The 27,098-nt window shown below is 35.1% G+C and overlaps 1 protein-coding gene across 2 annotated transcripts; it reads left to right on the top strand.

The window, feature by feature from the left end:
- The first annotated feature begins 2,019 nt into the window (after nt 1–2,019).
- Nucleotides 2,020–26,436, top strand: LOC121369194 (mitogen-activated protein kinase 14A-like). 2 transcript variants are annotated; one of them, XM_041494112.1, is made up of 12 exons: nt 2,020–2,325; nt 7,412–7,541; nt 8,845–8,903; nt 9,266–9,377; nt 10,082–10,111; nt 11,718–11,765; nt 12,431–12,545; nt 13,036–13,107; nt 14,374–14,453; nt 15,749–15,827; nt 17,546–17,719; nt 18,948–26,436. In XM_041494112.1, exons 1-12 carry the CDS (start codon nt 2,207–2,209, stop codon nt 18,992–18,994), a joined length of 1,065 nt encoding a protein of 354 aa, XP_041350046.1. In that variant the 5' UTR covers nt 2,020–2,206; the 3' UTR covers nt 18,995–26,436. The 2 variants fall into 2 exon arrangements, with proteins under 2 accessions (XP_041350046.1, XP_041350047.1); XM_041494113.1 differs by lacking the exon at nt 2,020–2,325 and adding an exon at nt 3,290–3,419.
- The last annotated feature ends 662 nt before the right edge of the window (nt 26,437–27,098 follow it).

The following is a 27,098-nucleotide window of genomic DNA, read 5'->3' as shown; positions in this document are numbered from 1 at the left end:
GTGCACCATGACTGGTATATCAAAGACCGTGATATGTGCTATTCTGTCTGTGGGATGGTGCATATAAAAGATCCCATGCTGCTAATGGAGAAATGTAGCATGTTTCCTCTATGACTATATGTCAAAATTACCAAATGTTTGACATCCAATAACCGATGATTAATAATCAATGTTCTCTAGTGGTGTTGTTTAACAAAAACAAACTTTATTTACAGAACAATCTATTTAAAAGACGCCTGCAATGTACTTTCAACGTAAACCTTTCACCGGCTCTGTTTACGGAATGTCGCGCATGCATAGTTCGGAACTCCGAAATCGTCTATTAATGGCAGTCGGGATTTCTTTGGTGGTCTTTGGTTGTCCATTTATGTATTAGATGAACAAAACACTTTGATGGTTTCCTAATTCAGAGCTCAGCCTTTTTTTCTGATTGGGGGTTTTCTCGTTCCAACCAATGCACCACAAATGGTCACAGGCCGTGGTATATGCTTTTCTGACTGAAAAAGTGCATATAAAAGATATCTTGTTGCATTAGGAAAAGTGTAGGTTTTGACATCCAATAGCCGATGATTAATTAATCAATGTTCCCTAGTATTGTTGTTAAACAAAACAAACTTTAACTTGTCTTTTGTGCGTTTGCATCTGTTTTGTCTTGACAGTCAAAAGAGTTCTCTTCAAAGTGATTCAAAAACGTTTGTTATGAAAGTTGCCACAGTCTAGATCTGAATGACAAGACCAATACATGATCAGTGCCGTAATTCTGCACAATACAGAGTAGAACGGGCATTTGGCAAAATAGTGGATGATGCCACGAATTTCTATCCAGTACCTCGTCTATAGGAGGACAGCCACTCGCGACAACATTTACTGGAGATTTCATCCTTCTTGCATCGCCACAAAGAGGACTACCATTCCCAGACAAGTTTTCTAAATTAAAAGTAGCACCGGACAGAGCTCATTGGAATAAGTACAGCTCGTGCATCACTGTCATAAAAGTGATGATATTAGGTGTTCGCGAAAGGTGAACCTATCTTGCCTCACAGGTGGCACCCGCCATGAGTACTTCCATCACAGCTGTCAGGTCTGTAACTTCATTTCAAGCGATAAATAATAACAATAAATGTGCAATACTTTCATCAAAGAGATGAAAAAGCATCCATAAGTTTAAAATATAAATTAGCATCATCCATAATGTTTGGTCAGAGATCCAGTAGATATAGCCTTGTTGGACTAACCTCCAAATGTCTACCATAAAAGTGTTTGAATACCCTCGGGAGTCCCTGAACATCATAAACCCTGATGGAACAACTTCTGTGCCAGATTGATGTGGCGTTATTTGGAAAATTGAAATCATCCAGGGATTTTGTCATACACTGTACAGCTTAATTTAGTTTGGAGACCAGTGTCGTTTTGAATCTATAAGCCACTGCTCATCAGGGGCGTAAGAAGGTGCTAAAAAGTGCTGGGGACGTGCACACTCACTCTCTCACACACACACACACACACACGCGCGCGCGCGCGCGCACACACACACACACACACACACACACACACACACACACACACACACAGAGAGAGAGAGAGACATACATACATACATACATGCACACACACACACACACACAGATACATACATACATACATATATCACAGAATTTTTTTTTAAATAAAAACCTCCCCACCCTGATTTGTGTGATCAAAAGGACGATTACCAACTCTTCTTTTTCTTTTTTGGCCTATGTAGATTGCCCCCCACCCCCAACATAAATCCTGGCTACGCCATGGCACGCGCCTGATTTTATTCCCCTTCATTTGCTCTTCTTTAATTTGCACAACCGATCTAAAATAAAACGTATTATAACGATATAAGCGTGAGTAGATTATCAGCCGTATTTATTTGGGAAATCCCCAAAATTTCCGACACAAACTGCCGAGGTGGTTTACATGCGTCACGAACAATCCCGAATGCTGCCGAATGACCTTCAAAACCACTCCCATGCACATCCGCCAGTGCGTCATAATCCGGAAACAGGGACGATTTGCTTGAAAGAGTGAAAACTTTACTGCTTCTTCGAGTTCCAGCTAGTTCATTTACTTTGCAAAACACTTAACGCTGCAGCATTAAGACCTTTTTGATACAAAGAAGGCGTAATTAGGCTTCTCTCCAAAAGCTTATCTGTGATTTTTATGGCATAAAGTGTTAAAAATGTCTGTCCTAATGAAGGAGGGATTTTATCGCATTGAGTTGAACAAAACTGTATGGGAAGTTCCGCAGCGATATCAGATGCTCACACCTGTTGGTGTTGGGGCTTATGGACAGGTTTGGTAAGTACATCAACGAATCGAGCTGAATGTGTAGAGGAATAGGCCAATATATCAACGTTCCGTATCCCACGTCGTACACCCGACAAATAGCAACACATGATTGATAGCAGGGGCAGATAATTTTATAACAAGGTGTATCGTACGAAGGACACGTTAAAAGAGACTATTCAGAGTTTTCATTCCTAACTAGACTTCTATTAGATTCCTGCAACAAAATAAACATACATCCTGCTTTACCTGTGTTTTATATTTATAAAGCACTGTATGAATAATAACCAGAGTACGCCAACTGTAAGAGAGCAAGATGGACATTTGGACAGTTATGATGCTCTCATTACTCAGTGTTCGAGATTAACAGTATCCCGATATCCCGGGGATATCAGAATTTAATTTTGGAAACCAGACTTCAAGAACCCAGTATCCCACCGGGATACCATATAATACTAAATTCTCAGGTTCGATACCAGAATTTGAAATGTTAGTATCCAACTGGGATACTGCCCCAAAATTTTAATCTCGAACACTGTTACTGTCAAAGAATAAATTGTATCAAAACTGCAATCTGTGCCTACCAAACAATAGTAAAAGATTCCTGCTCTAATACAACAACAATCCTATGAAATCGATCATTTTCGAGTTCCCTGATAACAAATTGTTCACATATTAATCACTAATACACACATTACAGAACTATCTATTCAAAAGACACTGGCAATGTACTTTCAACATAAATAAGCCAGTTCTATGATGTTCTGACCTTTGATCAGCTCTGTTTCTGTCTTATTGTTCCGACATAAAAAGCGAGATCGCTCATCGGACTGGTAGTTGCCCAGTTTCGCCCCACACATGAGGCTTTTGGGTTTTAAGGTTGGGGTTACGGTGAGTTTCTCTCTTTATATTAAGGAACAAGACATAGCACAGTAGTAAAGCAAACACCTGATGCATGGTCAGTCTACGATCGATCCTCACCGGTGGGCCCATTGGTATACGACTGGTGTAATGAAGGCTGTGATATGTACTATCCTGGCTGTGGACGCTGCATATAAAAGACCACATGCTACTAATCAGAAACAGTAGCCCATTGTGTGACATCAGTAGGTTTCCTCTCATTATCTGTGTGGTCCTTATCCATATATATACGTACATGTATCTATCAGATACCATATAAAGTCTTGTAATTAAAGTGTGTTGAGTGGTGTGTCATTAAATAAAATATTCCTTCCTTCCCTTTTTATATCAATATAGGAGAAGCCATGTGTTTAGGGAAGTGACGTCACGTATCGGCATGCGCGCGCATCTGGTAGGCAGAAGTCTATCATAATGGCCATTAGTAACAAAGCGAACTAGCGTAGCGTGAATAGCAAAGAATGGCCAACACGTGCTTAAATTACCGCTTGTAGCACGGGAACGCTATTCTACATAGCTCCTGTATGGAGGAGATACATGTACTCTTTCCACCCATAAAATTTGACGATTGACCGAGTTCAAAACTATAGCAAACTTCCTTTTTTTTCTTTTTCTTTTCACCTGAATAAATATTTTTAGTCCATGTATTTTTAAAGCATCTGGTCCATATTTCAAGTAAAGCATTACAAACGAGCGTGCGCACACACAAATAAAAATAATAAAATAAAACGAGTAGGCCTATATACATATATATGTACATATAGATACACATACACACACACACACACACACACACACACACACACACACACACACACACACACACACACACACACACATATATATATATGAACATTTGTTACAAATGAACAACCAGTAGACAATATATAGACAGTAGTTATATATATATATAACACATCAGACTTGTCTACTGGTTCATTTGTAAGGCTTTTCATCAACAATAAATTTAAGCAAGTATCTTATTAGAAAACTTTACAAAAACTTTAAAACTATTAATTTTATCAAGTCCTTTTTTATTCCTTAAACTTGCTGATATCGGATACATATTAACACATTGTATTAAAATGGAGGAACCTAAATTTAGTTTCCATACATGTTCCATGACCACACATACATTGCTCCCTCTAGCTACAGCGTCCCTTTTTAAATATTAGTACAGAACTTAGCCTTTTAAACCGGATACATCTCAAATTTACTTGGTCCCTCACCTTTGTGGTTCCATCTTCAGAACATTTTGTAGCATTATATTATATATATATATATATATACATAAAAATTGCCATTAATATTTTAATTGCCTAATCCCATGCAGGCCAGGACATAGTTTAATACGCAGTCGATCTAGGATTGATTCCTGTTGGTGGTCCTATAGGGCTGTTTCTCATTCCAGCCAGTGCTCTACAACTGGTGTAACAAAGGCTACACTATTTATTATCCTGTCTGTGGGCTGATGCATATAAAAGGTCCCTTATTGTTAATCGGAAAGAGTAATCCATTGTGTGACAGCAGCAGGTTTCCTCCCTAATATTATCTGTGTGATCCCTAAACATGTCCGACTCTATATATCCGTAATTAAAATGACTTGAGTGCATTGTTAAATAAAAGATTCCTTCCTTTCAAATCTAAAACAGTGTCAGTTACCTTTGACAAGAGGCACAGTTTCAAAGGCTATCACTTTCAACCTGATTAATAAACCAGTTAAAACAACAAATTACTGTAAATGGTAACAATACAATGTTTTAATGTAAGACACACATTAACACAATGCAAATATCATTTGATCATTGGTTTATAATGATAATAGAAAAAGAAAATAATAAATATGTGTTGTCTATTGTTTCTCGATATAATTTTATTGATTTTGTAAAGTCTGTTTTTATTAGAAAATAGAGATCCTGGTAAAAAAAGATTAAATCCAAGTGTTATCAATGTCATCATCACATACTGAATAGCCCCAATAATATTGCATATGGTAGTTTGGAAAGTCAGTGAAAAAGGTTCTGGTATCCTTCGTATGCACAGAAACATGAGATACTGTAGAAAAGAATCGCTGAATCTAATACCAGTGTTCTCCTTAGCATCCCTTAATTCACCCTAAAACTTGAACGCCCTTAATTCATCGTGAAAGGCCCATTTTTCATCCTAGAGTTGCCGGTTCTCTTTTTGTCCACAAACAGGGATCACTGATACCTAGAAAAAAATAAGAAAATTGGTAAATTTCTATGATATATAAGTATGAAAGTTTTATATTGAATATTATTGAAATATTTGAATACACATAAATGTATTTGTGAAGACATATTGACATCTGTCACTGATGACAATAATACTTATAAATACAATCAGCTCCCCTTTTCTTTCTTTATTTGCTGCAAACAAATTCAGATAACTTATATAATAAATGCATGTAACATAATTTATGTTTTTAATAAAATATGGTGGCTATCACCAACTTGTGGATCAATATCCAGTTTTATTATTAGTATTTATTTATTTTTAATCCCAAACAAATGATTTAATACATCTGATATCCCACCCTGAAATGTTTATACCTTTTATTTTATTATTAAAAAATCAACTTACACATTACACAAATACACCTGTGGATCACTTCTTCAATAAAAAAAAAGTAAAACATTATAATTGACATATAATATAATTAATAAATGGAAATATTTCAGAACCATTTTCATATGAAACAATATATATATGCTTGATTGCACACACACACGCACGCACACACACACAGCTCCCTGTTATTTAATAAAAAATATAAATACTCCAGCCACCTACATATTTTATGGCATAATACAATATAAAATATATTCAGATTTTTGTTTTACCCACTATAATGGATCTGTCAATACAAACAAAAAGTTACATAAAACGTTGTTTGTCGATTGAATGGGTAGGCCTACTGTTCACATGGTATCTTTGTTTCCATATCACAGTTTGGTGGGGGCTTTTATTATTATTTTTTTTTATTTTATTATCTTTTCAATTTTCATTTCAATAAATACTGACGTGTATTAGTATTACGAATGAATAACATACAACAAACCTTGTATAAAATGACGATCTCCGTTGTGGGATGGGCAAAGTTGATTGTTGTCAGCTTTAACTGTTCAACGTTTCGCTTCCACTGTATTTGATGAAACTAATTTCATAATCCTTATTACAGTGACTTGTGCATCTAACAACAACGTATGAAATTACCATGACAAAATACCATTCATCAAAACTAGTCTATACTGATTTAATTGACGGAAAAACATTCGATTGTTCATTACTACTAATGCCAGTATTGTCAACTGGTTTCTTGCCTACCAGCGCTCACGCGGTACCACGTGATCAAAACATGTGACGTCACCGTGGCTTCTCCTATACTGTCTTTTCCTTGATCAAGGTACTCACCCATAGTGGGGCTATCTAAATTATCTAAGCAATGCTAAACCTATTGCTATTTTCCAACAAAATATCAATTATTACACATTTGTTTTGCCAGATTGAAATAAAATTTGCCAATTGTTCTTAAAATTCACAACTGGTTTATTTGGCAAGTGACAGTTAGTCCTGCACAGTGAAGAATGTCAGGGCTAGCTCTGGGTGAGCAGAACATTTTGCCAAATTATCAATTAAATGAAAAAAATATCAGCAACTTTATTTTTTAAACAAAATATCAATTATTACAAAAAATTATTTTACCAAATGTATTTAATCATGTGTTTTTGTTACTAACAAACCGGCCTTGGTGGCGTCGTGGTTAGGCCATCGGTCTACAGGCTGGTAGATACTGGGTTCGGATCCCAGTCGAGGCATGGGATTTTTAATCCAGATACCGACTCCAAACCCTGAGTGAGTGCTCTGCAAGGCTCAATGGGTAGGTGTAAACCACTTGCACTGACCAGTGATCCATAACTGGTTCAACAAAGGCCATGGTTTGTGCTATCCTGCTTGTGGGAAGCACAAATAAAAGATCCCTTGCTGCTTGTCGTAAAAGAGTAGCCTATGTGGCGACAGAGGGTTTCCTCTAAAAAAAACTGTCCGAATGACCATATATTTGACGTCCAATAGCCGATGATAAGATAAAAAAATCAATGTGCTCTAGTGGCATCGTTAAATAAAACAAACTTTACTTTGTTACTAACGTTTATTTCAGTTCTGCATTGGACACACAGAGAAATATGAAGGTGGCCATTAAGAAGTTGGCTCGGCCATTTCAGACTGCTATTCATGCGAAGAGAACATACAGGGAATTAAGAATGCTGAAGCATATGTGCCATGAAAATGTAAATTTTTATTCCATATTAATAATTAGATAGAAATTTCTTTCTGGGGTCTTTGGTTTATTTTTATACGGGACATTAAAGTTATTAGTTCACATTTCTCTCTCCTTTGAAATTAGCATGTGCCACATGGCTCCTATCAAAGGTCATTGTATGTGCTGTTCTGTCTGGGAACGTGGTAATAAAGATACCTTACTACTAATGGTAAACAAAAATGACAAAAAAATATTATCTTGTACAGATGTGAAACATTATCCAAACTGCTACACACATTAAACAGGTCAAGCCAACCCTGTTATCATGTTCCCTGTTTGCCAACATCCCTATCACAAGTAAGCGAGGCATTAAATTAGAAAACAATAGATAAATAAGACAAACACAGTAGTTCTAAACATGTCTGGGGTTGTACTTCAGTTATACTAGCCTGTTAATTAATTAGGACTGACAATTCACACATTTGTTACCTTGTTGACATGTGCAAGATTTTACAACCACGTGACTTGTACAACCAATCAAAATGCACATTTTATGAAGGTTGTTTCCTGTCCATGAAACTTTAAAAGTGAAAAGAAAACTGTGTATTGTTGTAATTGACGATGTAAAAATCTAGTTCAAGTTTAATATATAATATATACTTACTGATTTGTTTACATTATGTGATGACCAATATGATGTCAGAATAACTTTTATCAAATGTACGTTGGTGGAGGAAAAACATCGTGAGCTAGCAGGGTTTTTGTTTTGTTTTTAAAGTCACTAGCCCCAGGTGTCGGGCTAGCGAATTTGTCAAACTCTGTAATAAAAGAAAAGTGCAGAAATACTACACTTTCTATCATGAAGAGGCTTATATTATCCATTCTTACATGTACATGTATGTATGTAACAATGTAGACTCAAGGCATATATTGTCCATTCTTGTGTACTGATGTAGACTTGAGGCCTATATTATTCATTCTTACATGTATGTATATGTATCGTTGTAGACTCAAGGGCTATATTGTCCATTCTTGTGTACTGATGTAGACTCAAGGCCTATATTATCCATTCTTACATGTACGTGTATGTAGCCTCAAGGCCTATATTATCCATTTTTGTGTACTGATGTAGACTTGATGCATGTTTTATCCATTCTTGTGTACTGATGTAGACTCAAGGCCTATATTATCCATTATTGTGTACCGATGTAGACTCAAGGCCTATATTATCTATTATTGTGTACCGATGTAGACTCAAGGCCTATATTGTTCATTATTGTGTACTGATGTAGACTCAAGGCCTATATTATCCTTTCTACTTTGTTTTGCAGATGATCGGATTGCTGGATGTTTTTACACCGACAACAACCTTTGAGGATTTTAATGATGTGTAAGATCTTATTTTGTATTCTCTCACACCTAAAATGTAATCATTTTCAGACAATATCTTGATAACTTCATGTCAAAATTATTTTCTTAAATGGCTAGAATGTTGAATGAGTATTTTCAAGTTCCACAGAAATCATGGAATGAGTAAGTTTGTTTTGTTCAATGACACCACTAGAGCCCAATGATTTATTAATAATCAGCCATTGCATGTCCAACATTTGGTGATTGTGACATGTAAAAATGGTATTGTCAATATGACTTACTGTAATGATCAATTTGGTTAGCCATACTTGTAGTTAAGCCTTCACTAGCTAGGTACAGATGTCTTGATTATTTATCATTGTTGTATTTACCTTTTCTTAGGTATCTGGTTACGCATCTGATGGGGGCAGACCTCAACAACATCCTGAAAACACAGAAACTAAGTGACGACCATGTACAGTTTCTTATCTATCAAATTCTCCGAGGGCTCAAGGTAAGAAATTTATACCTTAACTGTTCTTGCAAACTGCATTTATCAAGCATGATTAATATCTTGTCTTTGGGTTGGCATGTAGCTCAGTGGTTAAACGCTCTCTTGATGTGCAGTCCGTCTGGGATCGATCCTCATTGGTGGGCTATTTCTCACTCCAGCTAGTGTGCCACAACTTGCATATCAAAGGCCGTGGTAGATGCTATTCTGTCTATGGGATGATGCATATAACAAATCCCTTCCTACTAATGAAAAAATGTAGCAGGTTTCCTTTCTTAGACTATATGGCAAAATTACCAAATGTTTGACATCCATTAGCCAGTGATTAATAAATCAATGTGCTCTAGTGGTGTCGTTCAACAAAACAAACTTTTAACTTCATCAGCTGTCAAATTAGCCAGTTGCTAATTTCTTTTTTATAGAATATTGCAACAACATTTAGTATTTGACAAAGTGAGAAAATGTTTTTCAAGTAGCCATTTTTTATTAATCTATCCATCTGAATAATGACTCCTTCAGATTCATGAATATTTTGTTCATCTTAGGTTGTTAAAAAATATGTGTGTGTTTGTGTTTGTAGTTACACTGAATAATTTCAGAACTTAACTGAACAGCTTTATTATGTCATGTTCTTCAGTTTATTTTGTTAACTCAAATGTACATTAAATTAACCTTTGTGCTGTAATCTACTTTTGTTCTTGTTTCAGTACATACACTCAGCTGGCATCATACACCGAGTGAGTATGTGGGTTTCAAGGTTATATCTGAGCAACTGGGTTTTGTTGAAGAATTAACATACTGATTTCCAATCTATTCAATATCATCTTTCAGTTTTTTAATTGCTAAAGGATGGGATGTACTTTGGTCAAAGGATTGAATACCCTCAATGAACCATTCTTTGATTGGGTTTTGTCCTGTCTCATCCAGTGCCTCATGGCTTCTATCAAAGGTCATGGTATGTGCTATCCTGTCTGGGGGGAACGTGGAAATTAAATAAAGATCTCTTACTACTAATGGTAAAAATGTAGCGTGATTGCTTTGAAGACTACATGTCACAATCACCAAATGTTGGACATGCATTGGTTGATTGTTAATAAATCATTGGGCTCTAGTGGTGTCATTGAACAAAACAAACTTACTCATTGGCCAGTGCTATATTATTTTTTATATTATTGCATTTGTTGGTTTGACATATTGATGTACTCACCTTGTTTGACACTCAATAGCTGATTTCTAGTTTTGTGCTGGGGTGTCGTTCAATGTCCATTCATTAATTTATTTGGTTTGGTCAGTAGTAGAGCCAGCAGTTGAGGTATGATGGGTGGTAATGGTAATCACCATCGGTGGACTCATTAGATTTGTTTTCCATTCCAACCAGTGCACTACAACTGGTGTATTAAAAACTGATAGTTGCTGTCCTGTCTCTAGGGAAGTGCACATAAAAGATCCATTACTGATCCTGGAACAAATGTAATGGGTTTCCTCTAACACTATGTGAAAATTCTCAAATGTTAATAAATCAGTGTGCTCTAGTGGTGTTACGAAACAAAACAAATGTTTGATCTTAGGTCTATCTTATGTGATTGCAGTAAGATTGCTTTCTAATTTTCTACACCAAATTACTGTGTTAAGAGACTCGGTAGCCATAATTTACATCTGTTGAAGTGTTATTTTAAAAAACAAATTCATTTGTTTTCTTTTCTTCCACCGATTCAAAGACATGGTATGTTCAAATTCCTCACCAGTAGATCTAACAGCATTGCGTGGACTCCCATGTCCAGGTGACATTTCATCTATAAATAACAATTTAAATATCGACCAGTTACACTTCGCCTTTTATATAGCGTTATTCAGGAGCATACAAATTCTAAAAATATCAGGCGAGACTTTATGCAATAGGTGAACTTGTTGGTTTATTACAACATTGAAAAAACAGGGGGGAAAGTGCAGTAAGAAACTCTGGATTGTACCAGTATAAACAGATTTTATGGCTATACCATCACAGTTTGGATTTTTTCGTCTTGAAACGAATTTTATATTGAAATTAGTTTCTGGCATTCTTCGTAATTCACCCGAATCATTTCGTTTACCCTCGGCATAATCCCGAATGTTTTCAAATCACTGGCATGATTTTGCAAGTAAGGTTTTGATTGGTCGAATGAAAGGTCAACTGGACATGAGCTCCAACAGGCTGCTGTTAGATCCACATGTAATAGTAGAGCTAATTTTGATTGGTTCAAATTGGTAGTTTTATTTCTCGAGTCCTACCTTGCTCCATTCATGGACTGTTGTGTTGTACTGGTTATTGTGGTGGGAATGTTTTATAATCTTTTTTCTTTTCAGGATTTGAAGCCAAGTAACATTGCTGTCAATGAAGATTGTGAATTGAAGGTAAACACTGGGCCAAGTTTACAAAGGCTTGGGGCGTGATCTAGATCCGTCAGTAGGGCGCATTCTTGAGGTCCTTGCATCGAAGGATCAAATCACCTCAGTGAACCTATTTGATTGGTTTTTACCCACCCTAACCAGTGCACCACAACTGGTATATCAAAGACTGTGGTGTGTGCTGTTCTTTCTGTGGGGAAGTGCATGTAAAAGATCCCTTGCTACTAATGGAACAATGTAACAGGTTTCTTCTAAAACTGTCAGAATTACGAAGTGTTTGACATCCAATAGATAATGATGAATAAATTAATCTGCTCTTTCGTTATTAAAAAAAAACCTAAACTTTTTATAAAGCCTTGTTACACATTCCTTTCCTTTCTTTTATCACATTAGATAGAGACTAGCAAGGTCAACCATGATATATAATCTTTCATTATAGTTTATTGATGCTTCCAGGCACATGCAGGAATTTATGCAAGTAGGGGTCAAAGCAGGTGGGTGATGTTTCTAGGGGGTGCATGCCCGAACCCCCTGTCCCCCCGCTCCTTTCCAGCATGCACCTGGCTTCCTGTGTTTGTGATCTGATTCTGAAACGAGGTTATGGTCATTGATTTGTTGCAATTCTTATTCTTACATTATATGTTTAATAAATTATTTTACTATTTTTGTAGATTCTGGATTTTGGTCTTGCACGTCATGCAGATGATGAGATGACAGGATATGTCGCAACACGCTGGTTTCGCGCCCCAGAAATTATGCTGAGCTGGATGAGATATAACTACAATGGTAAATATCTGGCTTTTAAACACTTTAGTTTTTGAGGTATGTACCTCTTCTATTTTACATAAAGTGTCTTTGGATCTACTGCAACCATCAGATTAATCAGTAACATACTGGATTTGCCAAAATTGACAAATTGACCTAGAATTTTATACGAAAATATTTAATTTTATATTAAGAAAAACTGCTAGCTACAAATATTTTATGTTGTCTTAATGATTAAATAACATATTTATATATAATTCAAAATATACTCATTTATTGACAAAAATCTAGTTTATGTGATTTTTAAAAAACATTTTAGGTAGATAAAATGTAATTAACCAATTGTTAAGAATTTTGTTTTATATTCAGAATAAATCTCAGTGTTTTCAGAACTAGCTTGATTACCAGCATTTCAAAAATAAATCTGCCACAGTTGTTTACCAAAGTAAAAATTTTGTGGGATAGAAATTTTAGTCTTTTAGTCTGTTATTTTAAAATCTTATTATTTCAGTTGACATTTGGTCTGTTGGATGTATAATGGCTGAAATGCTCACTGGACGGCCACTTTTCCCAGGCACAGATCGTATCCTTTTCAACAATTATAACTTTAAAATTATAATTATAATATGCATGATTATGAGAATGCCTTTCTGAAAGTCTGGGGTGGGACATAACCCATTGGTAAAGTGCTCACTTGATGCTTGGTCAGTCTAGGATCGGTCCCCGTCAGGTGGCTCATTGTGCTAATTCTCATTCTAGCCAGTGCACCATAACTGGTATATCAACGGCTGTTGTATGTGCTATCCTGTCTGTGGAAAGGTACATATAAAAGATCAATGTGCTCGAGTGATGTTGTTAAACAAAGTAAACTTTTTAAACATACACGATATCTTGCAACAGTACTTAATAGCAGTATTTACCATTGGCATCCAGGGTGATTGTTCCTGCTCGGATGATAAGCTATCATTCTTTCAGAGGGCAGGACGTAGCCCAGTGGTAAAGCGTTCGCTCGATGCACGGTCAGTCTGGGATCGATCTCCGTCGGTGGGCCCATTGTGCTATTTCTCGTTCCAACCAGTGCACCACGACTGGCATATCAAAGGCCATGATATGTACTACCATGTCTGCGGGATGGTGTATATATAAAAGATCCCTTGCTGCTAATCGAAAAGTGGCGACAGTGGGTTTCCTTTCTCAATATCTGTGTGGTCCCTAACCATATGTATGACATCATATAACCGTAAATAAAATGTGTTGAGTGTGTCGTTAAATAAAACATTTCCTTCCTTCCTTCTTTCAGCATATATTCCAAATTGTCTTGCATTAATGTGCTGTTCAGCTTTAAACTTGTTTGACTTGATGAATGTACAAACCGTACGCTTTTGACCCCCCCCCCCCCCCCCAAAAAAAAGTGTACATCCCCAAATAAAAAATGTTGATCGACATTTTTCTTTTTGAAAAAAAGCGTACACTGGCCCCTTAACCCACCCCCACCCCACCACCACGTACGTTCATGAAAATGTTGAAAATTATGGACGGCCCCTTAGGTGATGGAGTGAGTTTCCTCTCTAAGACTGTGTTAGAATTACCAAATGTTTGACATCTAATGGTCGATGATTAATGAATCAATGTACTCTAGTGGTGTCATTAAACAGAACAAACTTTTAACTTAGATGAAGATGAAAGGGTTGAATGCTGCTAGTTGAAAAGAATGGCGTATGCCAGAGACTTGTAAGCTTTTCAAACCCATTCCATTTTCAACCACATACAGTAGATTAATCCCAAACCAATTGAAAGCCGATTACAGGTAAACTGTTTTGACTATCTTTGTTTTCCTGACTTCCATCAGACATTGATCAACTTACCAAGATTTTGTCTTTAGTGGGCACGCCTGGAGAAGCTTTACTTAAAAAGATAACAAGCAATGACGTGAGTAACTTTATCATGTTGCGGACAAGACATAGCCCAGTGGTAAAGTGCTTGCTTGATGCACAATCATTCCAGCCAGTGCACCATGACTGGTATATCAAAGGCTGTGGTATGTGCCATCTTGCCTGTGAGGTAGTACATATAAAAAGATCCCTTGGTAGTAATGGAAACATGTAATGGGTTTCCTCACTAAGATTGTGTCCAAATTACCAAATGTTTGACATCCAATAGCCGATGATTAATTAATCGATGTGCTCTAGTGGAGTCATTAAACAAAGAACTAAATTATCATGTTGCTGGAAATATTTGTCTTGTAAATAGTCAACATTCAACAGAATGGTTGTTGCTGGTTTACAGCAGCCAAATTGTCATGATTGAGACATAGGGTTTTAACTACGGAGTGATTTAAACACAGATCTGTGTATATTATTGGTAGCTGTTCATATATATATACTCTTCAAAAAAATTAGGGGAACTCTAATAAGAATTTACAGTTGCCAAAATTGTAAGGTATATTAGCTGTGAAGAATGGTTATATGATGATAATGAATTAATTGGGCAAACATTACAACCGGTAATTCAGTATTACAGTAGGTTTTATGACCACCAAAGATCTTGAAGGACATTCTTTGCTAGAATGTCTGTGGTCAAAACGTATGTTTTAATATTTCAGGTTCCCATACTTTTTTTTTTTGAAGAGTATATATATTGATTGAAAGAAATAAGTGATGATGTAAGAAGTAACAGCAAATGGTGATATCCACCAGAAACATCATCCACAGTGTCGGCAACATGGCCGTACTTACTGACATTTAATCCCACATTACACCAGTGTATTTTGTATGGTATAGGTAGTTGTGAATTAAATTTGATCTACAGTACTATGTGTTACCTTATTTCTTTTCATCAGTATAGAATGCATGTATACATGTACGAGAGCATTGTATATTAACATAACAGTATTCATGCTCATACGTTTAATAGTAGTAAATGATAGATGTTATTGTTTTTAAAGGTTGTATTTGCAACCATGCCTCATCACACAGGCTGCTAGGGAGTGTCTGAAAAACAGTTGCTCCTATGAAAAATAAAACCCTTTAAAAATATGATAACCCTTGATTTTTCAAATATGATAGACTTGATAAATGTTTTTTAGCAAACATTTATATACTATGATTTATATGGAAGCAAATGGCAACTCAAGAGTGCAAAAATTTAAAATAAACAAAAAAATTTAATTGGGTAATGTCATTAATATAGTACTATAATGTTTGGTGCTTTTTAAATATTTTTAGGCAAGGAATTTCATTGAATCTTTACCAAAGTGGAAGAAAAAAAACTTTTCAGAAGTGTTTATAGGAGCTAGTCCATTAGGTGAGTTGTGTTTGCTTTATTTGTTACAAATACAGTCTTAACATGTCCTAAGTGCCCAGCGATTACCAAAATGAGGCCTGTATAGACAGTTTGCTATTTAATAGAGGCTGTCTTCTCACCAGCCAGGTCGGTCTAGGCTTGATCCCCATCGGTGGGCCCGTTGGACTATTTCTCATTCCAGCCAGTGTATCACAACTGCTATATCAATGGCTGTTGTATGTGCTATCCTGTATATGGGATGGTGCGTATCTCTGAGACTATATGTCATAATTACCAATGTTTGACATCCAATAGCCGATGATTATTAAATCAAGTGGTTTCTCTCAGCAGTTTTGACTAGATGTGTAGTTTTTAATGAAGCATTATCTTAGCTTCCCCATGCCTTTGATACAGCAGTTGCACTGGCTAGAACGGTACCGATGTTGAACTAAAAACAATAACACATAATTATTGTGAAAAAATACAAGTACAGGCATTTAAAATACAAATGTTGAAAATTTTTTTTTTTTGGTAAGGCAATTTTCTGAATTGCAAGGACTGGTATGTTAAGCATACCAGTGCATAATTCACAGTTTTTCCCAAGAAGAAAAGCATGTTATGTATCATTGTCTATTACACACTGATTTATTTGTGTTGCTAGCAGTAATTGCAAGATACACCATTTTTTTTCTTGAAAATAAACCACAGATTAACTCTTTTCCTTCTCAGTCTTGACTTGCAAAACTAACATAAAAACCCATTCTCATTTGCAGTCAAAACACGACTGGTCTTCATAAACACAGCTGTAAATTTTAACAGGAGTGATCTCATTTGATTCTGTGAATGTTAAAACATAGTAGAATCACAATCAAACATGTTGAATGTGTTTTGTTGACTGTATTTACCTTATTACAATATCAAAAATAAAACTACTTTTTTTCTTCTAAATTTGTGTGAAAACTTTATTGATGACATAATACTAACACGCACGTAGGTTCGATTTTTCTTCTCTATTTGTAAAATTCTTCTCTTAAAACATGTTGGGCATTATTATGTAATGAAAGTTGAAGATTTGTAAAGGATGTATTCACTGAAAATAACTGATGATACAGTCTGCAGTAGATGATTGATGGGATTACTTGTCGTCAATTGAAAGTGAAAATAAACTTTGTAAAAGCGTCATAAACAATGACGTCATGGATCGTGATCGTAGGGTTTTAAATTTGTTTAATATTTAGTTCTTCTGTAAATTTTATTTGGGTAATTAAGACTCACTAAGATATGGGTCAGTAATGACATTTTCTGGTTGTAAAGCTGGATGGATAAGAGTTAACAAAAATGGTCATATTTGCATTGATCTTGGTGCTCCATGCAGTAAAATTTCTTTTCTACAACTAACCACTGGGTATCTTGTAATTAAAAACAAAAAATCTCCCCTCTCAATCTGATTTGAAAGAATACAGAAATTTGTTGATTTCATGTTTGTTAGGGATGCGTTGTTTTGTTTAGGTTTTTTTAGTCTCATTTCAGCTTCTTTTATTTTCACTAAGACTGAATCTAATTTCAAAAGTTGAATAATATCTCTATACAATATGCTATAGAATATTTCTCATTTTATAGATTATTTCTGCTTTTATTTTAAAATTAATATGACATTCCTAGTTTGTATTCTGCACTCGGTATCCTTTAAAAAAAATGTTATTATAATGATCATCTTTTTCTTTTCTCTCCCTCTCCAGCCATTGATCTGTTGGAGAAAATGTTGGATTTGGATGCCGACACCCGCATTGATGCCACTGCCGCTCTTGCTCACCCGTATTTAAGACAATATGCAGATTCGTCCGATGAACCCACGGCAGAGGTCTTCGATCAGACTTTCGAAGATCAAAATCTGACTATTCCAGAATGGAAGCGTGAGTATTCATTTAAGGCACTGGATATCTGATTGCATAATTAGATTTTGTGGGCGGGACATAATCCTGTGGTAAAGTGCTCACTTGATGCACAGTAGGTCTGGGATTGATCCCTGTTGGTGGGCCCGTTTTTCATTCCAGTCAGTGCACCACGACTAGTATATCAAAGGCTGTGGTATGTGCTATCCTATCTGTGGGATGGTACATATAAAAGATACCTTGCTACTAATAAAAAAAGTAGCGGGTTTCCTCTCTAAGACTATTTGTCAAAATGACCAAATGTTTGACATCCAATATCTGATGCTTAATAAATCAATGTGCTCTACTGGTGTCGTTAAACAAAACAAACTTTAATTCAATTTCGTCGTCATGAACCATGACACTTCAGAATGTTTTGGCTATTTTTAATGGATTATTCTCGTTTACCTTCTGAATTGTTGATATGATATGTATGTTAATCAAGGAAAGGAAGATTTAGTTAATGACAAAATTTTAAACTAGGTCTGTTTGATATCTAAAACTTATTTTAACACTTGGAGAGGAAAGACACAAAGGCAGCCATAGCTAATGGAGTTTTAGACAATTCTAAAAATTGGATTGCAAAACATCCAGAACATCTGTAGTCTGTCCCATCCTCCAACAAAAATATTTTTTGTCAATAATTTCAGTTTGGTTTGCGTAAAAAGAAAAGTAACAGTGTTTTGGAAATAGCAAAAATATATAATTTTTATATGCAGTCGGCTGAAAAATAAATAACTTGTAGCAAATTCCATAGTATGAAAAAAGTTGTTCCCTGTGGGATGGACTATAGGTAAAGAAACTGTATCTTTTACCTGGATAACTTCTGCAGATATTTTCACTTTCAGTACATCAAACAAAACTAAATGACAATCAGTAATTCAGTAGTATGTATTATTTGCTTGTGCTTAATCAAACAAGTCCATACTTCCTTTTCAAATTATTGTTCATCAAAGTTTTGACAAACAATAATAATAATAAACATAGTTATTGAAATATATCTTAAAATATATATTTCTATAAGTGTACATGACACCCATATGTACTCCAGAATATATCTCAAAGCAACTGAATTTTGAAATATTTTTATGGAGAACATTTTCAGTTTACATCCAACTATTTTGTCAACCCTCTGAACTAAAATCCTTGGGGGGAAACACTGCACTGTATAACAACGGATTGAATACTTCTCTCTCTCTGTTTTTTTCAGGCTTGGTGTATCAAGAAGTTCAGAGCGTGCACCCCGTACAGAGATAATAAGTGTATGTTTTGAAACCAGGATCCTGTATGTGAACGTGTGTATTCGGCGTAGAATACATGGACTTTGTTTAGATGTTTCAGCAGCTTACGGGTTGTGTAGGCTTTAAAAACAACAACACTGTCACACACATTTGAGAATGGCACTGCAAAACCCGTTTATATAGTGAGAGAAACAAGTATGGGAACACTTTGATATATGGTAGACCAAGTTTAATTCACTACTAGCATAGTAATGTCTGTATATAATTTAATGATGTAGGGGCCGAATTTGCATAGCCTGTTTATGTCTTACACGCATGTAACTACATACTTTTACGAGGCTTAAACACCTGTGTTTTAAACAACAACAGGCTTCATAAATTAGGCCTGTAATTTGCCATTGAATGCCAGTAATGTGGGATTGAGTGCGAGTAAGGTGGGATTGAGTGTGAGTAATACGGTTGAATTGTTGATACTGTGGATAAAGGTTTTGGTTGCATTCACTCTCTGCTGTCAGTCTTTCTGCGAGCCTTTATTTCATTCCATAGTATAAAATAAAAAGATATAAAAATGAATTGGTTACTGTCTTTAGGAGTGTTTTAATGGCAAATGGGAAGGAGTAAGGCTGCTCCACTGATATTTCTCTCACTAACAACTAACCGTTAACCCTTTCGTGACGTGACAGTATGCAGCGTGCTGTTACTGTAATTTTACATTGTGAACATAATGGGTATGTTAATGTAATTTTACATTGTGCACATAGTGGTGCACTGCATGCCGTTAATGTAATTTTACATTGTGGACATAGTGACATGCTATTTATTTGCTCAGTCCATGGCATCATTCCAGGAAAGACACTGTCCTTGACAGACAGCCCAGATAGTTGAGATGTTTCTTCAGGACATTGGACTTGAACCTAAAGTTTTGTAGTTCAAATAGAATTGCTATAAAGACACTGTTGGTAATGAGCCTGACTACAAACCTTGCGAGCCCTATCATGTACCAATTATAAAATACCACATGACACTTAAAAATGCATATTATTGTCATCGATTTAAGTATTTTATTAATAATCGTGCATTTTTGTTTTGTTATACACAAGCCAACAGTGTATTGACAGATTAGTACAGTACAGTGATTAACTGAACTTAGCCTGATCTCAGACAAATGGCATTTCCCCCCTATGACAGTCAACTGGTCCAAACATCCCAACAGCCAATGGGATGGCTAAAATCTTCCAATGAGTCCTCTCTTCTTGTTCCAGTCACATGACTGAAGTTCTTTTTCTCCCCTTCACTTATACAATGTTTATTCCTGGGCCTATGTTTATAAAACTTTTTAGAGTCCAGACTCAATCTCTAATGACATCACATGCATACAATATGTATGGCATTGTCATGACATTAGTGTCTCAGACCCTATTAGAGTATTGAGTCTAGATTCTAAACGTTTTATAAGCACCAGGCCAGGTTTCACTCATAACCTTTCAGCCAATTCTGTGATAAGAATCAAAGCACAAAATAGCATGTTGGAAAACTAGCTCTTATTTTCTGGGTGTTTTCTGTCATTTCAATAAGTGCAGGACACTTTTTTTCTTCTCTTTTTTTATTAATTATATATTATTATTACCATTAGCAACCTCCAAAATAAGAAAATGTCTATAGTGAAAAAACATTTTGGTTAAAAAAAAAATATATAAGTGTCATGAAGAATTAAAAACTAATCTCCATGGTAGTGCAGGAGTTGAATTAAGACATTTTGTAGGAGACCACTGGATGCATATGCTATAAAAGTTAAAGAATCCAACATAATGTATTTCAAGTAGTAGGCTCACGGACTGGCCTGAAAATTATGCACTGCTTAGATATTTATTTATTAAAGGACAATCAGCTTGATAGGATTCCAACCGCACATGGAAATGGGGTGAACAAAATTTAAGTTTGTGATTTATAAAGAGTAAAGTTCAAGGAATGAAACCAAAGCCTGTCTGCATACAATGCTAAATGCTGGGAGCAAATTGGTTGAAATTTAGGATTTTGTTTGAATTTCAAGAATGATTTGATGATATTTTAAGGCAGTAACCAATTATTTTATTTAAACCACATGCCCACAAGAATGGATGAAAAGGTTGTATTTATAACATGGATTATCTCTAAAACCATCTGTTGTACAATATGCCTAGTCTGTATATTTTGATACAGAATAGCATATAATAGGCTAACTTTGACATGTCACACAAGCTAGATTTTAAACTAAATAGGTTAATTTTTATTGCATTATTGTAACATACATCCCCATAATCGATATGCATGTTGAAATCAACGTATAAAATATGCCTAGTCAACAAATATAAATACATTCAATCATATTTTGTCATATGATAGGCTATATCCCCATATTAATAAAAAATAATATATAAAGGTATATTTAACCATCAGGTCTTTGTTGCAGCCTGCATAATTCATAAAGGCTGTCATTGCTGTTGCTGTACATCATTGTGAAAAATTTGATTTTTGCTGGCATTTATCATTATTGGGTATTTACTTTGAAAGGGCCATCTTATGATGATTCTAATATCAGGTTTGTGTTTGTAAATACTGTGATTGCAGATTATAAGGAAATATATTTTAAAGAATTGTACAGTATGTAACAGACTTCTTCTTCTATTGACAAAGTTGTACAGGGAAAAGGTAAACATAGTAATTGATTAAACACACGGCAAATTACATGTGCATGTATGTATGAACATTATATAATATATATTTGTTTTTCTTGTTATCTAATTTGTGAAGAATGCCAATTTCCACCATTGTCCATTGCAGCCAAAGAGTATATTGTTTTTGAAAGTTGTACATTTCAAATTATTACTTAATTTATCCTGGTCTTTGCTTTTAGTGCTATTCTCAATCAATTTCAGAATGAGCGCAGAGCTGTGCTGATGTTATAACATGAGTGTGTAGAATGTGTAATTTCATTAACAAACATTTCAAAACACATCATTCTTTAACATTTGTGTTCCCTCAGTTTAATTATGATGTAGTCTTAGGGTTTTTTTTTAGATTTGCTTGATCCAAGAATTGACAGTGATGTACGTGTGTGTGGTATGTGTGTCTGTGTGTGGGTGGGTGGGTGTGTTGTGTGTGTGGTAACACAAATATGGTGTATATTATATTATACATGGATGACATAATGTGTGTGTATATATTTTATGTATCCTAGCTCATTATGACACCAAGGTGTAAGGTGTGCTGCACCCATGCCATGAACTGTAATATTACCAATTGTGTAGACACTTTTTTTTTTCTTTTTTTTTGTTGCTAGTAATGAAAACCTTTTTCTCAGGCCATTTATATTTTAAAGTAAATTTTTAATGTAGCTTTTCTTGTATTGCGAAATGTTTTCTGACTCGTATCTTTATTTATTAACATAGTTACACTTTTATGTGACTTAGAATGATTTTAATTAATGTATATTATATAAGCATGTGGAACATTTGATTGGCTAATCCCTTTGATTTCTTAATTATGCATCTTGTTATTCCTTGCTCTGTACAGGTCTCTGTACAATTGAAAGTTTGTGTTTCACATCATGACCATGTAAATGATGTCCTAAAGTCACTGCACTATCGAAAAATGGGTTACGCAAAACAAGATTTGCATGAACAACACCCAAACGAAATGATCATTCTCGCAGTTTTCAGAGAAGTTGTGTTAAATATCGCTATTTTGTGCTTTTGGCAATTTTAGTTTATTTTTAAGCAATTTTTATAATGGGATGGGGAATGGAGTATAAAGTATAATTTGACTGCCACGGTACTCGCCAATGTTCTTAAAACGTTCCTGCTATATCACACATATCCTTCTTTACATTCTGGAAGTTTTCATATAGGGCACTCAAAGTAGGTCAGCTTCTTGGTTGATGAAGGGCAAGAACTCTTGTCAAATATTGATATCGGGCAATGGGGTGGCGATGCCGACTACTGCTTTTATTATAGTAGTGATGTGCTTCCATTCCCAAACTATTTTGTTCTTTTGTACCCAACTAGAGCTAGCTGATCAAGGTTAACCCTTTTTTTTTCTTCACTTTTGACATAATTTTTCATTACTTTTGAATCATTCATTTACAGACACCCAGTAGCTTATTATTAGTCCCCTACCAGTCCAACCAGAGGGGACTATAGGTTTCATGTCTTGTCTGTCTTTCTGTCCGTCCGTCTCTCCCACATATAGTTTTCCGGATGGTGTTTTAGAATGCCTTGAGATACTGAGCTGAAATTTTGTGTATAGCTTTATCATGTACTGTTACAGATCAAGTTTGACTTTCAATGTCATTTAACTATTTTTGACAGAGTTATGGCCTTTGAACATATGAGATGTGAGATGTTTTTCAGACAGCCTTGATATATTGAGCTGAAATTTGGTTTATAGCATTATAATGGACTGTTAGAGATCAGGTTTGACTTTCATGGCAATTTACCCACTTTTCACAAAGGGATGTCCCTTAAATTTAGGAGATAAGAAAAATCGTTAGGTTCGGTAGGGGACATGTATTGCTTTATTCATCTTGATGTGTTGTTAAACAGCCATCCATGCATCATGTTTGAGTCCAGCTTATAGCTATGGCTTTTTTCTCTCTCTCTTGTTTTTCTTAGCAGCATGCAAAAGCTGATGATTTTATTGTTCAGCTTTCAGCAATCATGTTTATGTGATAGAAGCACCTCCAAGAATTTTATAGACATTTTTTTATAAATCAGATTTTATTATTAAACTGTTATTTGTTCTTGTGTCTCATCATAAAGACTTCACAAAGAGCAAAATTCCTGCCTACAGCTAATTGGGCCTAACTCTGGGTGAGCAGAAAATTTCGCCAAATTATTCATTAAACTTTAAAAAAAATTGAAATCCAGTTATTTTCTAACAAAATATTAATTATTACTATATTTTGTCAAATTAAAATAGATTTTGCCAATTATTTTAAAACTCGCAATTGGCAATGTGCCAGAGTTGGCCCTGCTATTTTCCTTCTTTTTTTTTCGTTTGCCATGTGATGTTGTTCACTTGGCCAACCAAGTGTTATTAATGATTTTGTCAAATTTATATCTATCATTTGAAGTGTATATTATAATATTGTTAAACAATAATATTTTGATCTATGGGCTGGTGGACTGGTAGAAATACTGGCGGGATAGTACATTTTAGTTAGTTCTGGTCCGATATTTTCAATTACTACACCCCTGAGTGTTATGTGTGCAATCACATGAAGTTTCAAATGCATTAAAAAAAAATGTTTTGCAATCAATTTGCCACTCTCCTAAAACTTACCTTGCAAGTGTGGATGGGGAATGACCACTTGCCTTTCAGGGCGAAGACTGCCTGAGATGCAATCCTTGGTAGGATGCTTTCTGTGGTAAAAAAACCCTTTTACTAACCAGTAGGACTAATCTTCGGTTAAAACTGTTGTGGTGGTGTTAAACATTCCATTTGCAGTGCTTCCCAAACTCCAATCCTAGGTAATGTTAATCGGGCATAACTTAATAAAAAATTAAAATTAATTAGAATTAACAGTATTTTAATTAATGGTGGAATTTGTAAATGAACCAATTGGTTCTTTAGCATTGCCCATGAAAATGTTTTCATCTAACTAATGATTGTTAATTAAAATTTATACCATTTATTTTGGTTATCACTCGAAATTTTCCCTCTCCCCATTATAAATTATTCCAATTTGCCATGTAAATTAAATACCCTTCTGTCCTATGCTCAGCCACTGGTCATGCTGGAGATTGGGCACAGGATGGATGTACTTGAACCATTGATAGATAAAGGCACTTTACTTTACTAGAGTTATTTGCACTTAGTTCTTCAGCTGAGCTGTGTTCAGCCAGACCGAATGGAAAAACGTCCACTAGACTGGTTTATGTGTTTAACGGTAAACCAAATCGCCAATCAAATAGTTTGCGAACATTAGCAAAACGTTTCCTGGCTGAACTTTGGGCAGGTGTAATGAATTTTAAAATCTTGAATGTTATATCCCACCAATAGTGGATTTGGGGTTATTTTGTTTTATAATTTGTTCCATATTTTTAATATATTTACTCCATATTTACTCCACACTGTAGTTATGGTCTTCACCCAATGAAGTTCATAAAAAAACCCACAAATTATGCAAAGTTTGTATCAGACATTTTACTGATGCTAATACAATTTTGGTACAAAATAGAATTTTTAACTTTTAATCCTTACTACACAGATGGATCGATATATATTTTGTAATCACTGCTACAAGTGCCAAGTTGCTCTGTATCTATGCAGGTGTGTTTTTGACAATTCTAGTAATGCTAAATGAATTTTTCTACTTGTGACTTAATATTTACACTCGACTATGGTGTAGACTGAAATATATTTAATGTGTTGACACTGTTCTTGTTTGGTAATAATACTGTTAATGAGTGCAAAGAATTTATCCACCTATTTAGCTGTAGGTGTACAAGTATATTTTGTATATAAGAAGAGACTGAATATTTGATTGTAATTGTATATAATGTAGAGATAAAGGTGAACAGATGTTTTAGTTTTTTTTGAAAAACCAAATATATAATCTGATTAAAACCCGATCTTACTCTCCAATCATGAAAGAGTAACCTGTGTGGCAGCAGCGGGTTTCCTCCTTACAAAATGTACTGAGGTGTCATTAAACAAATATCTTTTTCCTTACCAAATTACAGTCCAATCTGCTTTGAAAATGTGACGAGTCACATGTCTTGTCCAAGTGAATTGTCTTTATGAATGTGTTATGCTGCTGACAGATTTATTACAGCAGTGATTTGATTGGTCAAATGAAAGGTCACGAGGATGTGGGATAACATTGATTTGTTAACTGACATCTTCAAGATAGTGGAAAATACAATTAGGATTTTAGTCAGACTAATAAAACTGACAGATGTTAAATTTCCAGTGAATTATTTGCATGTGATTTTTTTTTTTTTTGGTCTCTTCTAAGAATGATTTCATAATTTCAGTTTGTTAACCAGTGCTAGGTAAATTATTCTGCTGGTCACTCTCAATTACTAGTGTACAAAACCACCTCGGCAATTATTTTTTAAAAAATAGATGGTTGTTGCAATACAACCCATCTTTGTAGTAGTAGTAGTAGTAAGCCAGATTTGTATTAAGTCGATGATTTTCATGAGTGTCAGGTCACCAAAAACACCTTTTTTTTGTTTTCTTTTTTTAAATGATGAATATTGTTTTAATTAATCAAAAGCTGTTGTTGATATGAAAAGAGTTGATTTGTTTGTAGAAATCTATTTAGGTATTGAATGTAGTAGTATATCTGTATATAGAAAGAAATTCACTACTCGATTGCCATTGTTCATGTATATAGACATTATATATAAAACTGTATGCATACAGAATGCATGTATATTCAAACAAAATAAATCTCAAGGAGTTTGCATTTTCTGTTTGAAGTTTGTTTTGAGTGTTTTAATGCATGACCAATTAGGAGCTTGCCTATGGGCTATGTGTCATGTTTGTGGTTGTTACCCCCCTCCCTGGGTATAAATGAAAGTTTGAAGTCGAAGACACCTGGGGGGGCAGAACGTAGCCCAGTGGTAAAGTGCTCACTTGATGTGCAGTCGGTCTGGGATCAATCCCTATCAGTGGTCCCATTGGGCTATTTTTCACTCCACCCAGTGCACCACAACTGGTATATCAAAGGCCGTGGTATATGCTATCTTGTCTGTGGGATGGTGCATATAAAAGATCCCTTGCTACTAATGGAAAAAGATGGCGGGTTTTCTCTCCAAGACTAAAACTGTCAAAATTACCAAATGTTTAACATCCAATAACAGACGATTAATAAATCAGTGTGCTCTAGTGGTGTTGTTAAACTAATTTTTTCAAAGACATCTGATTTCGAAAAGAGAATTATACTACAAATGTATATACATCAAAACACCAAAATCTTTATTGCCACTATGTAACACGCCCACTATTCAGTAACATTTCACTCTGTGCCATACAACAGGAACACTGTCCTAATTAATAGTGAAACACTTGACTCGGGAGCAGTCATGATATTGTCAAAACATTCTTTTGACTCTGCCTTGTGCAGAAATACG

The sequence above is a fragment of the Gigantopelta aegis genome, chromosome 3, assembly GCF_016097555.1.
Source record: "Gigantopelta aegis isolate Gae_Host chromosome 3, Gae_host_genome, whole genome shotgun sequence".
In the NCBI taxonomy this organism is placed as follows: domain Eukaryota; kingdom Metazoa; phylum Mollusca; class Gastropoda; order Neomphalida; family Peltospiridae; genus Gigantopelta; species Gigantopelta aegis.
This window is presented reverse-complemented; position numbering and strand designations above follow the sequence as displayed.

Excerpts from the sequence above, each read along its gene's own strand:
- LOC121369194 (XM_041494112.1), top strand. The coding sequence starts at position 2,207 with ATGTCTGTCCTAATGAAGGAGGGATTTTATCGCATTGAGTTGAACAAA. Across the intron at positions 2,326-7,411 it reads GGGGCTTATGGACAGGTTTG|TTCTGCATTGGACACACAGA; the intron begins GTAAGTACATCA and ends CGTTTATTTCAG. Across the intron at positions 15,828-17,545 it reads TATAGGAGCTAGTCCATTAG|CCATTGATCTGTTGGAGAAA; the intron begins GTGAGTTGTGTT and ends CTCCCTCTCCAG.